The following is a 14,550-nucleotide window of genomic DNA, read 5'->3' as shown; positions in this document are numbered from 1 at the left end:
CAAGTTGACTCGCTTATTAAGCAAATCACTTACCAGAGAGTTAGATCCTCTTGTTTTTTGTCTTGACTTCTTCTACTTTCCTTATTTTTTTTTACGACAACCAAAATTTAAAACGCAGAAAAAGGACAAAATTCGGCGCATTCCGCTCGGTGCTGTTTCCATCGTTTGCATTTTCTTTACTTTTTAAAAAATAATTGCCAGAGTTTATGTTCTTCCAGTTTATCCTACTCATATCATCCCAGCATTTGTGAAGGCGTCGGGCTTTACAGGCTGAGTTAGACAGCCAGTCACTGTTCCCTCCCTTTCTTTTATTGACGGGCTCCCTTTATCTCAATTTGCCAAGAATTGCCAGACAGCCGCTGACTGGCCTCAGCCTCCAAAATCGTCGTGTCCAAACTAGGCGTTTGGACACGACGGGGGCTGCGTTATATTTACCCCTCATATGTTTCCATTTTGCTCCTCGGCCATATTCTAATACTGGTGGGGAGCAGAGGAGGAGGGGAGGGTTTAGGAGGGGGTTCACATTTCGAAATGCTTGGTGTCAATACAAATAATAATTTTAAAAAAAGCAAATAAACAGAAAAATGTTTCATTTTAATATTTGGTAATAGTCTTAAAACTTCCCAGGGTTTTTGAAAAATGTACTTGCAAACAAATGAAAATAATCCAAACTTGAACGGAGTGAATGATCTCGGCTCAGCCTATAGATGAGAATGAGGATGAGGAGGTAAGGGGGGCGGAAGAGAGTTGGGGGGGGGGGGGGGCGACTTTGAGATGACATTGAGGCTGTGTAGATGGGAGTTGAGTCTCTGGTTGTTGATGTTAGACAGTCGCACAAGGCGAAGCGGCTGCTGCCCGTGTTAATTCAACCTCCTCCTCTCTCTTTCTGTCTTCTCCTCTTCCTCCTCCTTCTTCATCCTTCTGGTCTTCAGCACTGCTCCCCGCTGGACAGCTCCCGCTTGGACCCCACGAACGCCGCATGGTACCCTTTAATGTCTTTTAATGGAAGTAAAATCTATTTATGTTTCAAGACACACCGGGAGTTTACAACTTGACCCGCGGGAGGAATCTTCGGATCCCTCGTTTGGAGATTTGTGGCAGTCAGCGGAGGCTCGGCGGTGCGGATCCCAGATTCACTGTGAGTAAAAATGTGTTAAATATTTGCTGTCTATTTGTGGGAACCGGTTAATACGCGGCTCGGCTATTTGTCCCCTCCGACAGCAGTCGGATTGACTGGATTGTGAATGAGGCTGCTGCTCTGCTGCTGAAGGGGGGATCAAGTAAATATTTGCACACTTATCTCAAAAACAACAGTCGAACATGCGGAGCTGATTCCTGTCTGCTTGATGTTTGCAGATGCAAAGAGTCGCAATCTGGTGCGCAGAATTTCCAATTAACATGGCAGAATGTGTGCAGCCCGATGCGTAAAGCTTTTACGCATTTGGACATCCCTCTTTTTTTTTCCTATTTATTCTCCACAGTGCGTTTTGTTTTCCAGCGTGTTAGAGACGTCCTTCTGTCCACGCTTAGTTTCAGCTCTCCACACAAATAACTGACAGGACCTTCTGTAGGTGTTAATTGGTGGACCTCGTTGAGTTTAATTTTCATAGGCTGGACACTACATTGTTACGGTGCGTCCTGCGCTTAAACGTGCATGTTTTAGAACACTGTGCACTTCTTCTTAATTTGGCATATTTAAATTCAGAATTTGTTTAGACCACCACGTCTGTTGTTTTGTTTGTTTGGCTGCTAAATTCTGTGCAAGCTGATTTGTGTGGAGGGAAGACAGCATGCCTCTGCCATCAGTGATTTGACATGAATGGGGGGAAAAAATGTTCTGGTGCCAAAAGAAAAGAGAATGAATCAGTCTGCACTTTAAAATGCGTATTTGGAGTTGAAAAGTAAATGATTTGTTTAAACTGCTGCTGTTGATTTGGAGGAAATGAGTGTGGTACATTCTGTGTCCATCTTTGTTGAAACAGGTAAACATTTTTCCTGCGCCCTCAAACAACCAATCACTCTATCCACGATCTTAGGTTGACAACGACTGACCAGTCGTGTTCGCACAGGCTCCATCTCCAGACATTTGGTCCGAAGGTTTAGTTGTAGAAAAAAAGAGGGGGGAAAACAAAAACCGCGAAGCTGCTGTCTACGTGGACCGGTGCTGAAGCCTCCCGTCCGACTGCCAGGACCTTTGCCAAATCTAGAGACATGGCGACGAACGGCACCAAAGCGGATGGACAGGTCACGGAACTGAACGAGGTGGCCGCCAACAACGACAAGCCCAAGTCCCTGGACGTGAAGACCGAGAAGAAGCAGAAAGACCTCCCCGACAGAGAAACATGGGGAGGAAAATTTGATTTCCTCCTGTCTTGTGTGGGTTATGCAATTGGACTGGGGAACGTGTGGAGATTTCCCTATCTCTGCGGGAAAAACGGCGGAGGTAAATACTTCTTTCACTGTTCATGTATGCACACTGAGTGAGCCACACAGATCAACGATGCACATGATGGAGCTTATAATTTAGCGACTCCAGTACAGAAAAAAAAAGCCTTGTGTGTGTAACCCTGTGCTGACCAATAGAAACTGAATTTAGCTGCACTGAATTATAACTAGTATGCATCTGAATGTGTAAATCTGAGTCTCTCTACGTGATTGGGTAGATTTGATTAAATACTTCTGAATATAATGGCATTTGTCGCGAATTTGTGCTGCATAATTAAATTGAATTTAAGCTAATTCATGTATGCCAACTGATTTGTGTAGGTTTGCATTTTTAATTCCTTAACCTGATGCATTTCTGTCCATCCAGGAGCCTTCTTGATCCCATATTTTCTGACTCTCATATTTGCTGGGGTCCCTTTGTTCCTACTGGAATGCTCTCTTGGTCAGTACACCTCAATTGGAGGGCTTGGTGTGTGGAAACTGGCTCCTATGTTCAAAGGTACAATAAAAAAATAAATTCAAAATGCAAATGCAATCCTAATTATTTTAAAACGCATCTAAATCATTTTCTGAACGTCAGGTGTGGGCCTTGCTGCAGCTGTCCTCTCCTTCTGGCTTAACATCTACTACATTGTAATCATTGCTTGGGCCATTTACTACCTGTACAACTCATTTACCACTGTAAGTACTGTTTAGAAAAATAGTGTGTAGGAAAATCTCAAAACTGCTCAAAATGGGGAGCAAATTGTATTTGTTTTTTGGGGGGGTTTTTATGCATTTTCCAGGATCTTCCTTGGAGCTCATGTCACAATATATGGAACACAGAAAAGTGTTACACAAACTACTCCATTCCAGATACCACCAATCTCACCAGCGCTGTTGTTGAGTTTTGGGAGTAAGATATTGATTTTTTTTTTCTGCATGCCTCCCTGAGAGATATCAAAAGATGACCTCCTCTGCTGCTTCTTTGCTGCCCTATGTATATAATGGTATTATCACTGTTTGCCTCTATTTACAGGCGCAATGTGCATCAAATGACTGATGGCTTGGAAAAACCAGGCCAACTCCGAGTGCCATTGGCAGTAACACTGGCCATCGCCTGGGTCCTTGTGTACTTCTGTATTTGGAAAGGGGTTAGCTGGACAGGGAAGGTAAATGTTTTTTTTTTTTTTTTGGGGGGGGGGTGCTTTCCAATACCTATTTATGCTGGTTTCTAATAAGAACATGCAGCTTCCATGCAATATTAAAAAGTCTAATACCTGCTCATCAATCTTTCAGATTGCATTCTGCATGATCTGGAATTGATTTTTTAAATAAGAGACCTTAAAAATAAAACTCACACTCCCCTAATACCATTCTTCCGGCCTCTTGGTTGGCTCCTCTAATTCCAATTCTCCAGACATGTTTTCTGCTCCGAGTGTGGATTCCTGATAGGAGGAGCAACAATCAGCCATACCCCCTCGATCTGGATTTATCCCCCCTTCTCGCTCAAAGCCGTTTCTCCCCCATGTGACGCTACATTTTAAAAGTCAAGTTCATCACATGACCATGCCAAAGAAAATTTGTTTTGGTCACAGCCAGACCCTTTTCTCCCACCCCCCCAATCTAATAATTTGCTTTCTGAATATCTCAGAAAGATGGCTGAAGATTAACTATGATTTTGTTGTTGTTGCCTTTACAACCCTTATGAAAATATACGTTGCAGCTTGAACATTTTCATGGATTTCCACTGATCACCTCCTCACATCTTCCAGGTTGTTTACTTCTCGGCTACGTACCCCTACTTTATGCTGTTTATTCTCTTCATACGTGGGGTGACCCTACCTGGAGCCAGAGACGGAATCTTGTTCTATATCACTCCTGACTTTGAAAAGCTAAAGGAATCTGAGGTAACGACATGTTATGATGGGATTTGTTCCTACGTGCCGCATGCTCGAGTGAGCAGAGCCCGGCCTCACGCAGCTAAACTCTCCTGCTCCTCTGTCAGGTATGGCTGGATGCAGCTACGCAGATCTTTTTTTCCTATGGACTGGGGCTGGGGTCGCTTATAGCTCTGGGTAGCTACAACACGTTCAATAACAATGTTTACAGGTAAGTGCTGCCGATGATTCGTGAACTACATTTGATTTATAACATCACAAGGGAAAAAGCTGCTGATATGGAAAACAGATATTGCAGAAAGGTGTATAAAATTCACCCCCATTCAAGGAAGCTTAAAAAGACTTTAAAATAAAAGTCTAACTATTGTGGCTGTTTGGCATGAATAGAGAATCAGTCTGAGGTCAAGGCTCTTTCTTTCTGTTCTGTTCTGTTCTGTACAAACAAAAACTATTACTGTGATGCCTGAGTGTTTTCTCTAACAGCCCCTCATTCTGGGTCATATAATCAGTTATGTAAAATAGTTGCATTCAAATTAGCTTGTTTGTCGCTTTTATTCAATATAAGGTAATTTTCCATTTCATTCAAACTGAACATGTGTATTTCATCCACAAGGTTTGCACTTTCACGTTAAATCTTGCAGTGAAAGCACTCTCCCACGGCTTTTCTTTCTGGTTTACCTGCACTCCTTTTTTCTTTTTTTCTTTTTTTTTTTTTTAGAAAGGTCAGCATAGAATAGAGAGAAAAAGTCAATTTAAACCTTTCACAACATCCCCATTTTTAAATATATATATATATATATTATTTCCTCTCCCCAGAGACTCTATCATTGTGTGTTGCATCAACTCATGCACCAGCATGTTTGCTGGCTTCGTAATCTTTTCCATTGTTGGCTTCATGGCGCATGTGACTAAGAGAGACATTGCGGACGTAGCAGCCTCAGGTAACTGCACATGGCAGTGGCTTCAGTCACTGTTACTCTCTGCTATCCCCAATAATTGTAACATTAGCATGCTGTTTTGGCAGCTTCAAGAGTGATAAATTTTACAATAATGCTTCCTATTTACTATCCAGGTCCTGGCTTAGCTTTCCTTGCATATCCAGAGGCTGTAACCCAGTTGCCCGTATCACCTCTGTGGGCCATTTTGTTCTTCTCCATGCTGCTCATGCTGGGGATAGACAGTCAGGTAAGGGGCTTGGTGATGATCTGCTCATGGGCTGACCTAAATATTTAAAAGCAGTTACATATCATGCAGCTCACCTCTGCTCGCTGCATGATAAGCATGCAATTTGCTCCTCACAGATAGCTGTAGCTGAGCTTTGACATTAGTTGTCAAAAAAAAAAAAATTACTGCAACCTTATCACCTCCATTTGCATTGCAGGCTTCACTGTTTCTTTACTTTGTGTGTGAGAGATTTTAATATGGCCTCAAAGGGCCGTGACCAAACAGGCTTCAAAGTAAAACACAGAAATGACGTTTTTTTTTTTTTTTTTTACTAATAATTTGGTTCCGTCTTATTTGTGTAATCAGATGTTCTCATCAAAAACAAGCAGTAAAATAAATTAATAATATAGAAAAAGTTACCCTTTTTTAAATTTACAAATATTAAGTCGAAAATAATACTTGTGGCTTGATTAACTTCATGTTTTAGACAAAAACACCAGGAAGGATAAATGAAAAAATTATCTGTCCCCGTTTCCTTGACAAGAACCCGATTCTGCAAAGTCTGACTGCATTGTGTGCCGTTTCTTCTAATCTCCGCAGATTTCACCTCAAAACATAAAAGAACATAAAAAATAATTTCAATATCCTAAATATTAATGAGGCTGAATGAGGATAAAAATAATAATGATTGAAAGCATTTGTCATTTTGCTGTGTGCCTGATATCAGTGAAATATGGGCTGTGATGTGAAACTGGGGTGTGGACAGTGTCAAAATGTATAAAAAATAGAATTTTTTATACATTAATGGATTATTAATGTATAAAAATAGTTAATGGATTATTTGTATTCATGTCTATGTTAAATTCAGCAAAAGTAATGTCAAGGATACAAAGTCTGAAATAGTTTGGGCATGTAAAATATTTGACATGATAAAAAGAATGTGGAAAAACAAACAACAAATGGATTGTTAGGTTTTCATTTAAAAATACAAATTGTTCAAAATATTTTTTTAATGGTAATACTGTAATGGTTATGTTGAATTTTTTTTTTTTGATTAGGTTTGATTTAATGTTGTTTTTAATTTAGGAAAAATATGATACCAGGCAAAGAAAAAAAAAGATATTCTCCACACCTTTACTCCAGTCTTCATTAGCTACCCTGTGACATCATAGATTACATATTGTGTTTCTCGACGTGCAATAAAAATACAGCAGAAGTCTGTTTAAAATATGCAATAACTTTTAAAACTTTTTTCATTATTTTTCGTGCTCTTGTTCATCTGTATTTGTAAACATCTCTGAGGTGGACAGAAGTAATAGCGCCTCCTACAGTAAGAGACTAGGATAGTAGCAGAATTCTGCAACTGTCTAGTAATATAAAAAAAAAAATTTAAACTTTTTTCTTTTTGCCAGCGTTTTACAGTTTTTGTTTTCATTTGAAACATAAAATGAAATAATTAAAAACAAATCACCATTCTATACCAACTCATTGATCATACCAAAAATTTGAATCTGACATTCAGCATTTTTTCAGCTTACGTTTGTTTTCTACGACTGGCTTTTGATGAGAAGTGGTAATTACCAAAACATACACTGATCCAAAATATTTCCAAAACAACATAAAAAGAATCTCAAAGCATCCAGGTGTGAGCTGTACACGCATCCAGGCAGATGTTTCAAGCTGTTCCTGTGATTGTGTCCTTCAGTTCTGCACCGTCGAAGGCTTCATTACCGCCCTGGTGGACGAGTTTCCCAGAGCTCTTCGAGGCAGACGAGAGATCTTCATCGCCGTTGTCTGCCTCGTGTCCTATGTGATTGGACTTTCAAACATCACACAGGTACAGCAGGGCAGTTCTGAATCAATTAGCTTTTTTCTGTGTTTTGCCTTTTCTAATATTTCTTTTATTGTTGTTATTATTTGTAACCAGGGTGGAATCTATGTGTTCAAACTGTTCGACTACTACTCCGCCAGTGGGATGTGTCTGCTGTTCTTGGTCTTCTTTGAGTGCATCTCCATATCTTGGTGTTATGGTGTGTTTTATATTATCTTTCATTTCAATATAACCACAAAAATGACTTCAGAAAAATGAAATTTGGTCAAGTGCGAGTGTGTTGTCATGTTTTACCTGCTTCAAAGTCTGCTCAGCCGCAAGGTCGGGGGCACTCGTGTGTCATGCCTCATCATCATGCATGGCAGATCTCAGAAGATAGAAACCAATCAGATGTGACTATTTTGGTCATGCATTCATTTGTCCGGCAGGTGTGAACAAGTTTTACGACAACATCGAGGAGATGATTGGCTACAAACCCTGTATATGGTGGAAATTGTGCTGGGTCGTGTTCACCCCTCTTATTGTCGGTGTGAGTATTTTTGAGCTAATAGGATAGTACATCTAAAGTCACGACATGAAAGATGAAACAATAAATAACGTCAATATTACCTGCCTGCAGCCATACCAGGCTGAGGCAGTGCTGCCTGTAGTCAGAGGTGTCAGGATGCATAAAGCGTCTCTTGTCTCCCACAGGGAGTGTTCTTGTTCAGCGCCGTACAAATGGTTCCCCTCACGATGGGAGACTATGTGTTCCCAAGCTGGGGTCAGGGAGTGGGATGGCTCATGGCTCTGTCCTCCATGGTTCTCATACCAGGATACATGGTCTACATGTATCTCGGGCTCAAGGGCACTTACAAGGAGGTGAGATGAAAAGGTTCCTTTTCTTTCCCCACTTCATTCCCCACATCTACCAAAGTTGTTACCATTAGGGTTTGATATCTCAGTTTTGGTAGCTTGAAACACAAAAAACTGACCAATATATTAAACATGCGTGATAATTTTGTATTTAATCAAGATTTAACTTGTTGATTCAACTAAATGAGAGAATTAAAATTGAAATGATAAATTAGAATGATGCAGGGAAATAAATATTTGCAAATAAATTAAAATCAAGTGTTCTATTGTTTAAAGATAAAAATCTGTCTCATTAAAAAGCCTTGAAATGTAGAAACAGTACAGTGAGCCTCAGTGGAATATGAAAAATCTGTGTTGCAACAGATGTGCTTGTGAAGCATTCAGCGTAGAAGATAGCTGTATTTTTTTTAGATTGTGCACATTGAAAAGTACAGCTAATTTAACCTTCCATTGAGGGATTCTGAATATGGCTCTTCAGTAGAAAAGATCAATTTATGGCCATGTAGAGGATGAAGAAACTAATCTCACTGCTAATGTAGACATTATAACAGTAAAACTGACTGGTCTCTTTTTAAATATAATTAAAAAATAATCCAAAAATAATGGTAGAATTTCTTTTTTTATGCAAATATTGGACAAAAACTTTAAACTAGTTGGCACCATTTCTAACCAATGTGCCATACAAGTAGCAATAAATGGTTAACCATATGATCCATGTGAAATAAACTCTACTGGACTGATTAGGTCCCAAAATCATATTGAAAGTTTAATTCAGGATTCTTAGCATTATATCTCTGTTACTTTTTTCAAATAGAACATTACAAAGAACTTACCAGTTGCCACTGATTAAATATTTACGCTTTGATTGTTAGAATGGCAATGAAAGAACAGTCTTCCAGAGGTTTATTAAAAATATTTTACCTTCATCACAGCAGAATGGGTGCAAGCATATAAACACCTATGTATCTATATTTAATCTGTTTACTTCTTATAAGAGCTCATTTATGCTGCACATGTGCATCACTGATACAGAACCTATACAACTGCAATGATTTAATATTATGACTTTACCTATGCATACTATGCTGCTTGCATTGATAAAGTTTCACTCATCTCAGCATGCTGGCTGCTTGAAACTAAAGGAAAACGGGCAGCTTGAATAATTCAGACAATGACTATCTGACCATTTTGAGGCACTGATAGAATATTAATATGTCGTCATCAGAGGGTCAGTTGTTCATTATATATGAAAGAAGAATGAAACAGCATGATGAGATCATGAAAAAAGTAATGTAACCTGTTCTGCCACAACAGAACACTGTAACTTTAACAAATGTATTTTAAGAAAGGGAGCACATCAAATGGAACACACACTTAAAAACTGTGGCATGATTTGATGTTGACTGAAATACAGCACATTTTCTAACATTTAGATACATGTAATACAGATTTTTCAATTCAGCAGCATCCAAGGCGAGACAGGTGACAGTGTGGCAAGCAACAGCTTAACATCTATAGTTTATACAATAGATTAGGTTACTCTTATATCCAGGGATATTCGACTGAGCTAATTAAAGATGATTACATGAGTATAAAAGAATGTATTGAATGTACTATTTCTATCTCTTTAAAAGTTGTACAAAATGATCAAGGAATGCAAAGACCAACACCCAAAGAAAACCATCTGTACCTGAATTATTAGAACTAATTTTGTAAGCTAGCATAGCATTCTCATTCGCTCTGTTTTTCTCTCCTAGCGACTTCGAATAATGTTCCAGCCTCCCAAAGTTGTCAGGAAATGTCAGGAGAATGGACCTGAACAGCAAGTGGAAACCAACACTGCCAACCTCTCCAGCCCTGCCAATCCTACCAACCCTGCTAGCGCCACTAACCCAGCTCCCGTGAACCCAGCCAGCCCGACCAGCACGGCTCCTGTAAACTCAACCAGCCCTGTAACACCTGCCAACCCGGCTCCTCCGCCAGCAAACCCAGCCTCGGCTTCTAGCCCGGTAAATCCGACGACGAGTCCCGCTGCCACTATTACCACCACTGTCACTACAACCAGTCCGGTTAACCCGACTGTCAAAACTGTTAGCCCAACCAGCCCAGCTCCTAACCCAACTAGCCCAATAGAGCCTGTTAATCCCCCTAACCCAACAAGCCCGCCCTCTAACCTGACCAATGCTGAGGCCAATGTGTAGACAACAACAAAACCCTCATGGAGCATGTAGACAAAAGAGAACATTACAAAGGACTTCCAAGATTTTAATTGATTCACCTACCTCCAGGGGCAATTTGTGATCAAAACAGATTTTCCAACCAATGCTTAATTTTTCTGTATTTGTTCAATCAAGCCAATGATGTCTTATTGTTGGTTTGCGTTCTGAAAACAAAGTCAAAGACTGTTAGTGTTCACCGATACAACCGTAATTCCAAGAAAAAAAAATGTAAACATACTGTGTAATACTGTGAGAAGAGAAAAAAAAAACTATAGAGTTATAGATTAGAGATTTGTTGAATATCTTCATGAATCAAGTAAATACCGTGTGAATATAGTAGATTAAGTAGTTAAACAAACTTGACATCGCAGAAGAATGCAAGGGATGTCGTCAATTTCTTTGAGGATGTTTACCAAACCTCACACAGTTGTCTCTTTTTCCAAACATTGCTCTCTGTGAGGTAAAACTATGAGCCGCAAGGCGAACTGGGAGCTCAGAGTAAGCACAATGCCAATAAGATGTTCATGTTTAGGAGCAATCTGGAGAAGTCCAGAGTCTGTTGCAAAAGATTTTGTGTGTGAGAGAGACTGTTATTTTTTTCCTTATTTTTTCAGTGTAAAGAAAAAAAAGAAAGAGATAAAACTTTTATGTGATCAAAGCATTTTTAGAATTATTTTTAGGATGTTTTATACTATGTATGTTGAAGTGGAGGACCAAAATCAATAGGCAGACAAAAGCAAAAACTATGCCATTGAGTATTCGGTTGGCAAAGCACAGGGTACAAAAAAGTACAGTGAACAAAAAAAAAAAGAAGAAGAAGAAGCAGCACACAGTTAGAAAAGTGATTTGCAAACATTGACTATCCCTTAATGCTGACAGTCAACCCTGTTTACGTTTTGCATGCTTTCCTCAGGAACATCATTGAAAAGTTTCTCAAATGTCTCCTGAGAAAAAAAAAGAGCAGAGACGGCCTTAAGCCAACGCACCAATTTCAGCCAAGCTATAGTCTGTTTACATGACTGGGCAGGTCTACAAAATACTAACACTTTATATGCTAGCACAAAACAACCGGGACCAACTCTGTGTTTAAGTACAGTCATATTTTCTTTTTTTCTATGTGTCATGATCAATCATAGTCCGATCAATATGTATCCAGCAATACATATGTAGATGTTTTAGGTGCAGACCAGTCAGCAAAGTGGTCTGTTTCTCTTTTTGTTTACGTTGTCTTTGCTTTACTGGGGGAGAGAGAAAACATTTTTTAAAAATGAACAAAAAGCACAAAAGCTTTTTAGGTTTTCCCAGACTTTTGCCATGGCGTGTTAGGACAATGTGAGTTTGCTTCTATGGCAGCTACCTTGAAAGGCATGTGGTTGAACAGAACATGTTTACTTTGAAAAGCAAAACAACTGAGCGAAAATGTGAAATGGCTACAGTTCATGTCCTGTGAATTTTGTATAAAGTTACTCTACCACAGTTTTCTCTGGAAGTTTGTTGTAAAACTGTACCGTGTAAAACATGTAACTGTGAATGTCTGTACTACATTGGAAGTTATTGTCTAAATGTTGAAAAAAAAAACATGGAGTTGCTGTTTTCTGCAATAATATTTTGATCACAGAAGCTAAAGCACATGTCTGACAGAGATATAAGAAATGATTATGAAAAATGAAGATACTGATGATTATATTAAAAATAGAAATTATGTCTAGTAAAATAATATTGTTTTGTATATTTTTAACTGTCTCACTGCCTAATGTAAAACATAATATAAACATGATATGTATCTAACTGGTGTCAAATGATAAAGCACGATTGTTATGTTATACAAACAGAAAAAGACTGAAAAAATAAAGAGTTATAGATAAAATAAGCAGAACACATGGCTGGCATATGTCCCTAAAACAATGTGTCATTAATGTAGCAGTGTCTCTGGTAACAATGCTACCAGAAAATGAGGTCAACTATCTTATTAAAAGATGTACGCTGCTCTGAATCCTCCTGCAGTAATTGGCTGTTGTTTCCTCTCTTGTAAATAAGCCCTCTCCGTAGAGTATTTCCCGTCAATAGATGTAAAAACACTCTGAGACCTAATAAAACTTAAAAAGAGGGATTAAGTGAAAGAAAATGCAACGCTTGATTCATCACTTTCTTAGTTGTATCCAGGTGGGATGTGCAGAATTGAGAAATTAGTTTGGGTTTTAAGATGACATCCAGCTCAACTTTACCAGGAGGGGATAGAAGAAACTGATCATAACAGCAAAAGAGAAAGGAGTCTTGCTCCCAACTGTGTGTGTGTGCGTGTGTGTGTGTGTGCTCTTTTTTTTGGCTTTGTTTTTTCTTCTTTTTTTTTTTTTTTTTTTACTGTCATTAACACAAGCTGATAAAGAGAGGTATCAGCATCACCACAAATCAGCTCTCGCCTCGGGGGCCTGGCGTGCCCGCCCGCCCCGTCTCCTCTGCTTCTGATGGTTCTGAGCGTATTTGTGTTTCTGTTTGTGTGTGTTTTGCTTGCATCCCCACGCTCCCCGCCTCCCAACCACCTCCCCCAGTTGGTGCTTCCATTAGCTTCCAGTGTGATAAAAGAGACGGCACCAGCTGACACCGCCACAATGACTCGCCGTGGATGAAAGAATGAGACGTCCCCTCCGGTAGCTAGTGGCAAACTGGTGCGTTATTGGACGTGAGCTCGTTTCTGCGTGCGACGGAAGGAGAAATAGAGACAGGTCGGAGGGCTGCGTGTTTAAGTGGACCGGGATTTGAAAAATGCCCCCGATGGCAGCTCGTATAAATTACCCAATTGATGGATTACTTGGTGGCCTCCTTCATTCCTTGTTGTGTAATTTAGCATCATTACCTGTAAAAACAAGTCACCTGTTTGACAGCCCAGACTGAAGTCTTACATCCGCTGAAGGCATAGATCATCATTGACAGCCAGGGACGACAGGAGGCGGAAGATCTTCATTAGTTGGGAGCAATCTTGCAGAATTCAGATACTCCTGGGATGTGAGGCAGCAGCTTCGTTCAGCTCCACAGTGACACTGTGATTCACTTTATTTAACTATTATTTCATGTTTTCCCTTGTTTTTCCCTTGAAATGCCTAATTGCTTAGGCATTTCTAAGCAATTACAGGAGAAGTGTCAAGTTTTAGTGGATTTTAGCTATCAACCGGTGGCTGTGGTCACTAACGTTGTCAATACTAGGGTCCTTGAAAGGACAATGAAGTCAAATAGTAAAGTTGAACTTATAGCAAAAGTTAGCAATTCCTTCTTTTGTTTCCTTTTTTTCTTCTTCCTTCCTTGCCTCTCGCAAACAGTCCCACTTCAATCATTGCTCATCATCATCTTATTCTGTTCTCATAGAATAAGAACAGTTTGTATATCCTAAATTAATATTTAAGATATACTTATTTTATTTTAAGAAAGGATTATGTGAAAAGGAAGCACATATTTCTGAAATTTAAAATTCAAATACATTCCAATTAAACATTCTTTTGAACAAGAGACAAAGCAAAAATGTAAAACTACTATTGTAGAAAAAAATGTTTTAACTGAAGCTGTTTCACATTTCACAGCTCATCTGGGAGTCATGTTTTTGGACTGTGGACTGTTTAAAAACTCGATGCGGAATGACCCCAAGTTGGGATTCAAACCTAAGATCTTCTTGCAGCAAGGCAACAGTACTACCAAGAGCACCACTGCACCACAGTGCAGCTCTGTTTTAAAATTTTTCTCCAAAAAATTCTGAAGGATCAAAATGAAACGTTAACATTAAAAATACTTTGACACAATCAGGACACATAATAAATGTAGACATTTAAAACATTTTAAATATGTCACACTGAAATCATAAGGTTGTTTCAGCTTCTCTAAATGGTATGTCAAGGGATTTTATGGAGGCAATAAAATGTATGTTAATGGTCAGGTATGAAGTGTTTGTGTTCTCAATTGAATTAAAAAGTAACTTAGCAAAAAGATAGAGGGGAGAAAAAATAATATTTTAAAAATGTATACCAGATCTAAAGTATTTTAAAGCATGTTCTCCAAAATAATCCTACATTTTTAAAATGTATTAATTTGCTTTCTCCAAATTAGTCAAACATTCAATCAATGGCTCACTTTTGAACATTTTACAAATCTATCTGAGTCCATATCACAT

General features: G+C 39.0%; 1 protein-coding gene across 2 annotated transcripts; it reads left to right on the top strand.

Moving 5' to 3' along the window:
- The first annotated feature begins 761 nt into the window (after window positions 1–761).
- Window positions 762–12,270, top strand: slc6a1a (solute carrier family 6 member 1a). 2 transcript variants are annotated; one of them, XM_044120270.1, is made up of 15 exons: window positions 762–1,138; window positions 1,983–2,443; window positions 2,813–2,944; window positions 3,026–3,126; window positions 3,231–3,340; window positions 3,464–3,596; window positions 4,200–4,334; window positions 4,433–4,536; window positions 5,142–5,266; window positions 5,398–5,510; window positions 7,195–7,326; window positions 7,417–7,519; window positions 7,749–7,849; window positions 8,014–8,181; window positions 9,933–12,270. In XM_044120270.1, exons 2-15 carry the CDS (start codon window positions 2,212–2,214, stop codon window positions 10,374–10,376), a joined length of 2,133 nt encoding a protein of 710 aa, XP_043976205.1. In that variant the 5' UTR covers window positions 762–1,138; window positions 1,983–2,211; the 3' UTR covers window positions 10,377–12,270. The 2 variants fall into 2 exon arrangements, with proteins under 2 accessions (XP_043976205.1, XP_043976197.1); XM_044120262.1 differs by having other exon boundaries at window positions 777–1,138; window positions 2,037–2,443.
- The last annotated feature ends 2,280 nt before the right edge of the window (window positions 12,271–14,550 follow it).

This window comes from Gambusia affinis, linkage group LG01, assembly GCF_019740435.1.
Source record: "Gambusia affinis linkage group LG01, SWU_Gaff_1.0, whole genome shotgun sequence".
NCBI classification, from domain to species: domain Eukaryota; kingdom Metazoa; phylum Chordata; class Actinopteri; order Cyprinodontiformes; family Poeciliidae; genus Gambusia; species Gambusia affinis.
Note: the sequence above shows the minus strand (reverse complement) of the source record. Positions and strands in the feature narration are given on the sequence as shown.

What these genes read in the sequence shown, in the direction of transcription:
- slc6a1a (XM_044120270.1), top strand. Translation starts at nt 2,212, where the DNA reads ATGGCGACGAACGGCACCAAAGCGGATGGACAGGTCACGGAACTGAAC. An exon ending in TGTACAACTCATTTACCACT is followed by an intron (nt 3,127 to 3,230) that starts GTAAGTACTGTT and finishes TGCATTTTCCAG; the next exon opens with GATCTTCCTTGGAGCTCATG. An exon ending in TGCTGGGGATAGACAGTCAG is followed by an intron (nt 5,511 to 7,194) that starts GTAAGGGGCTTG and finishes TGTGTCCTTCAG; the next exon opens with TTCTGCACCGTCGAAGGCTT.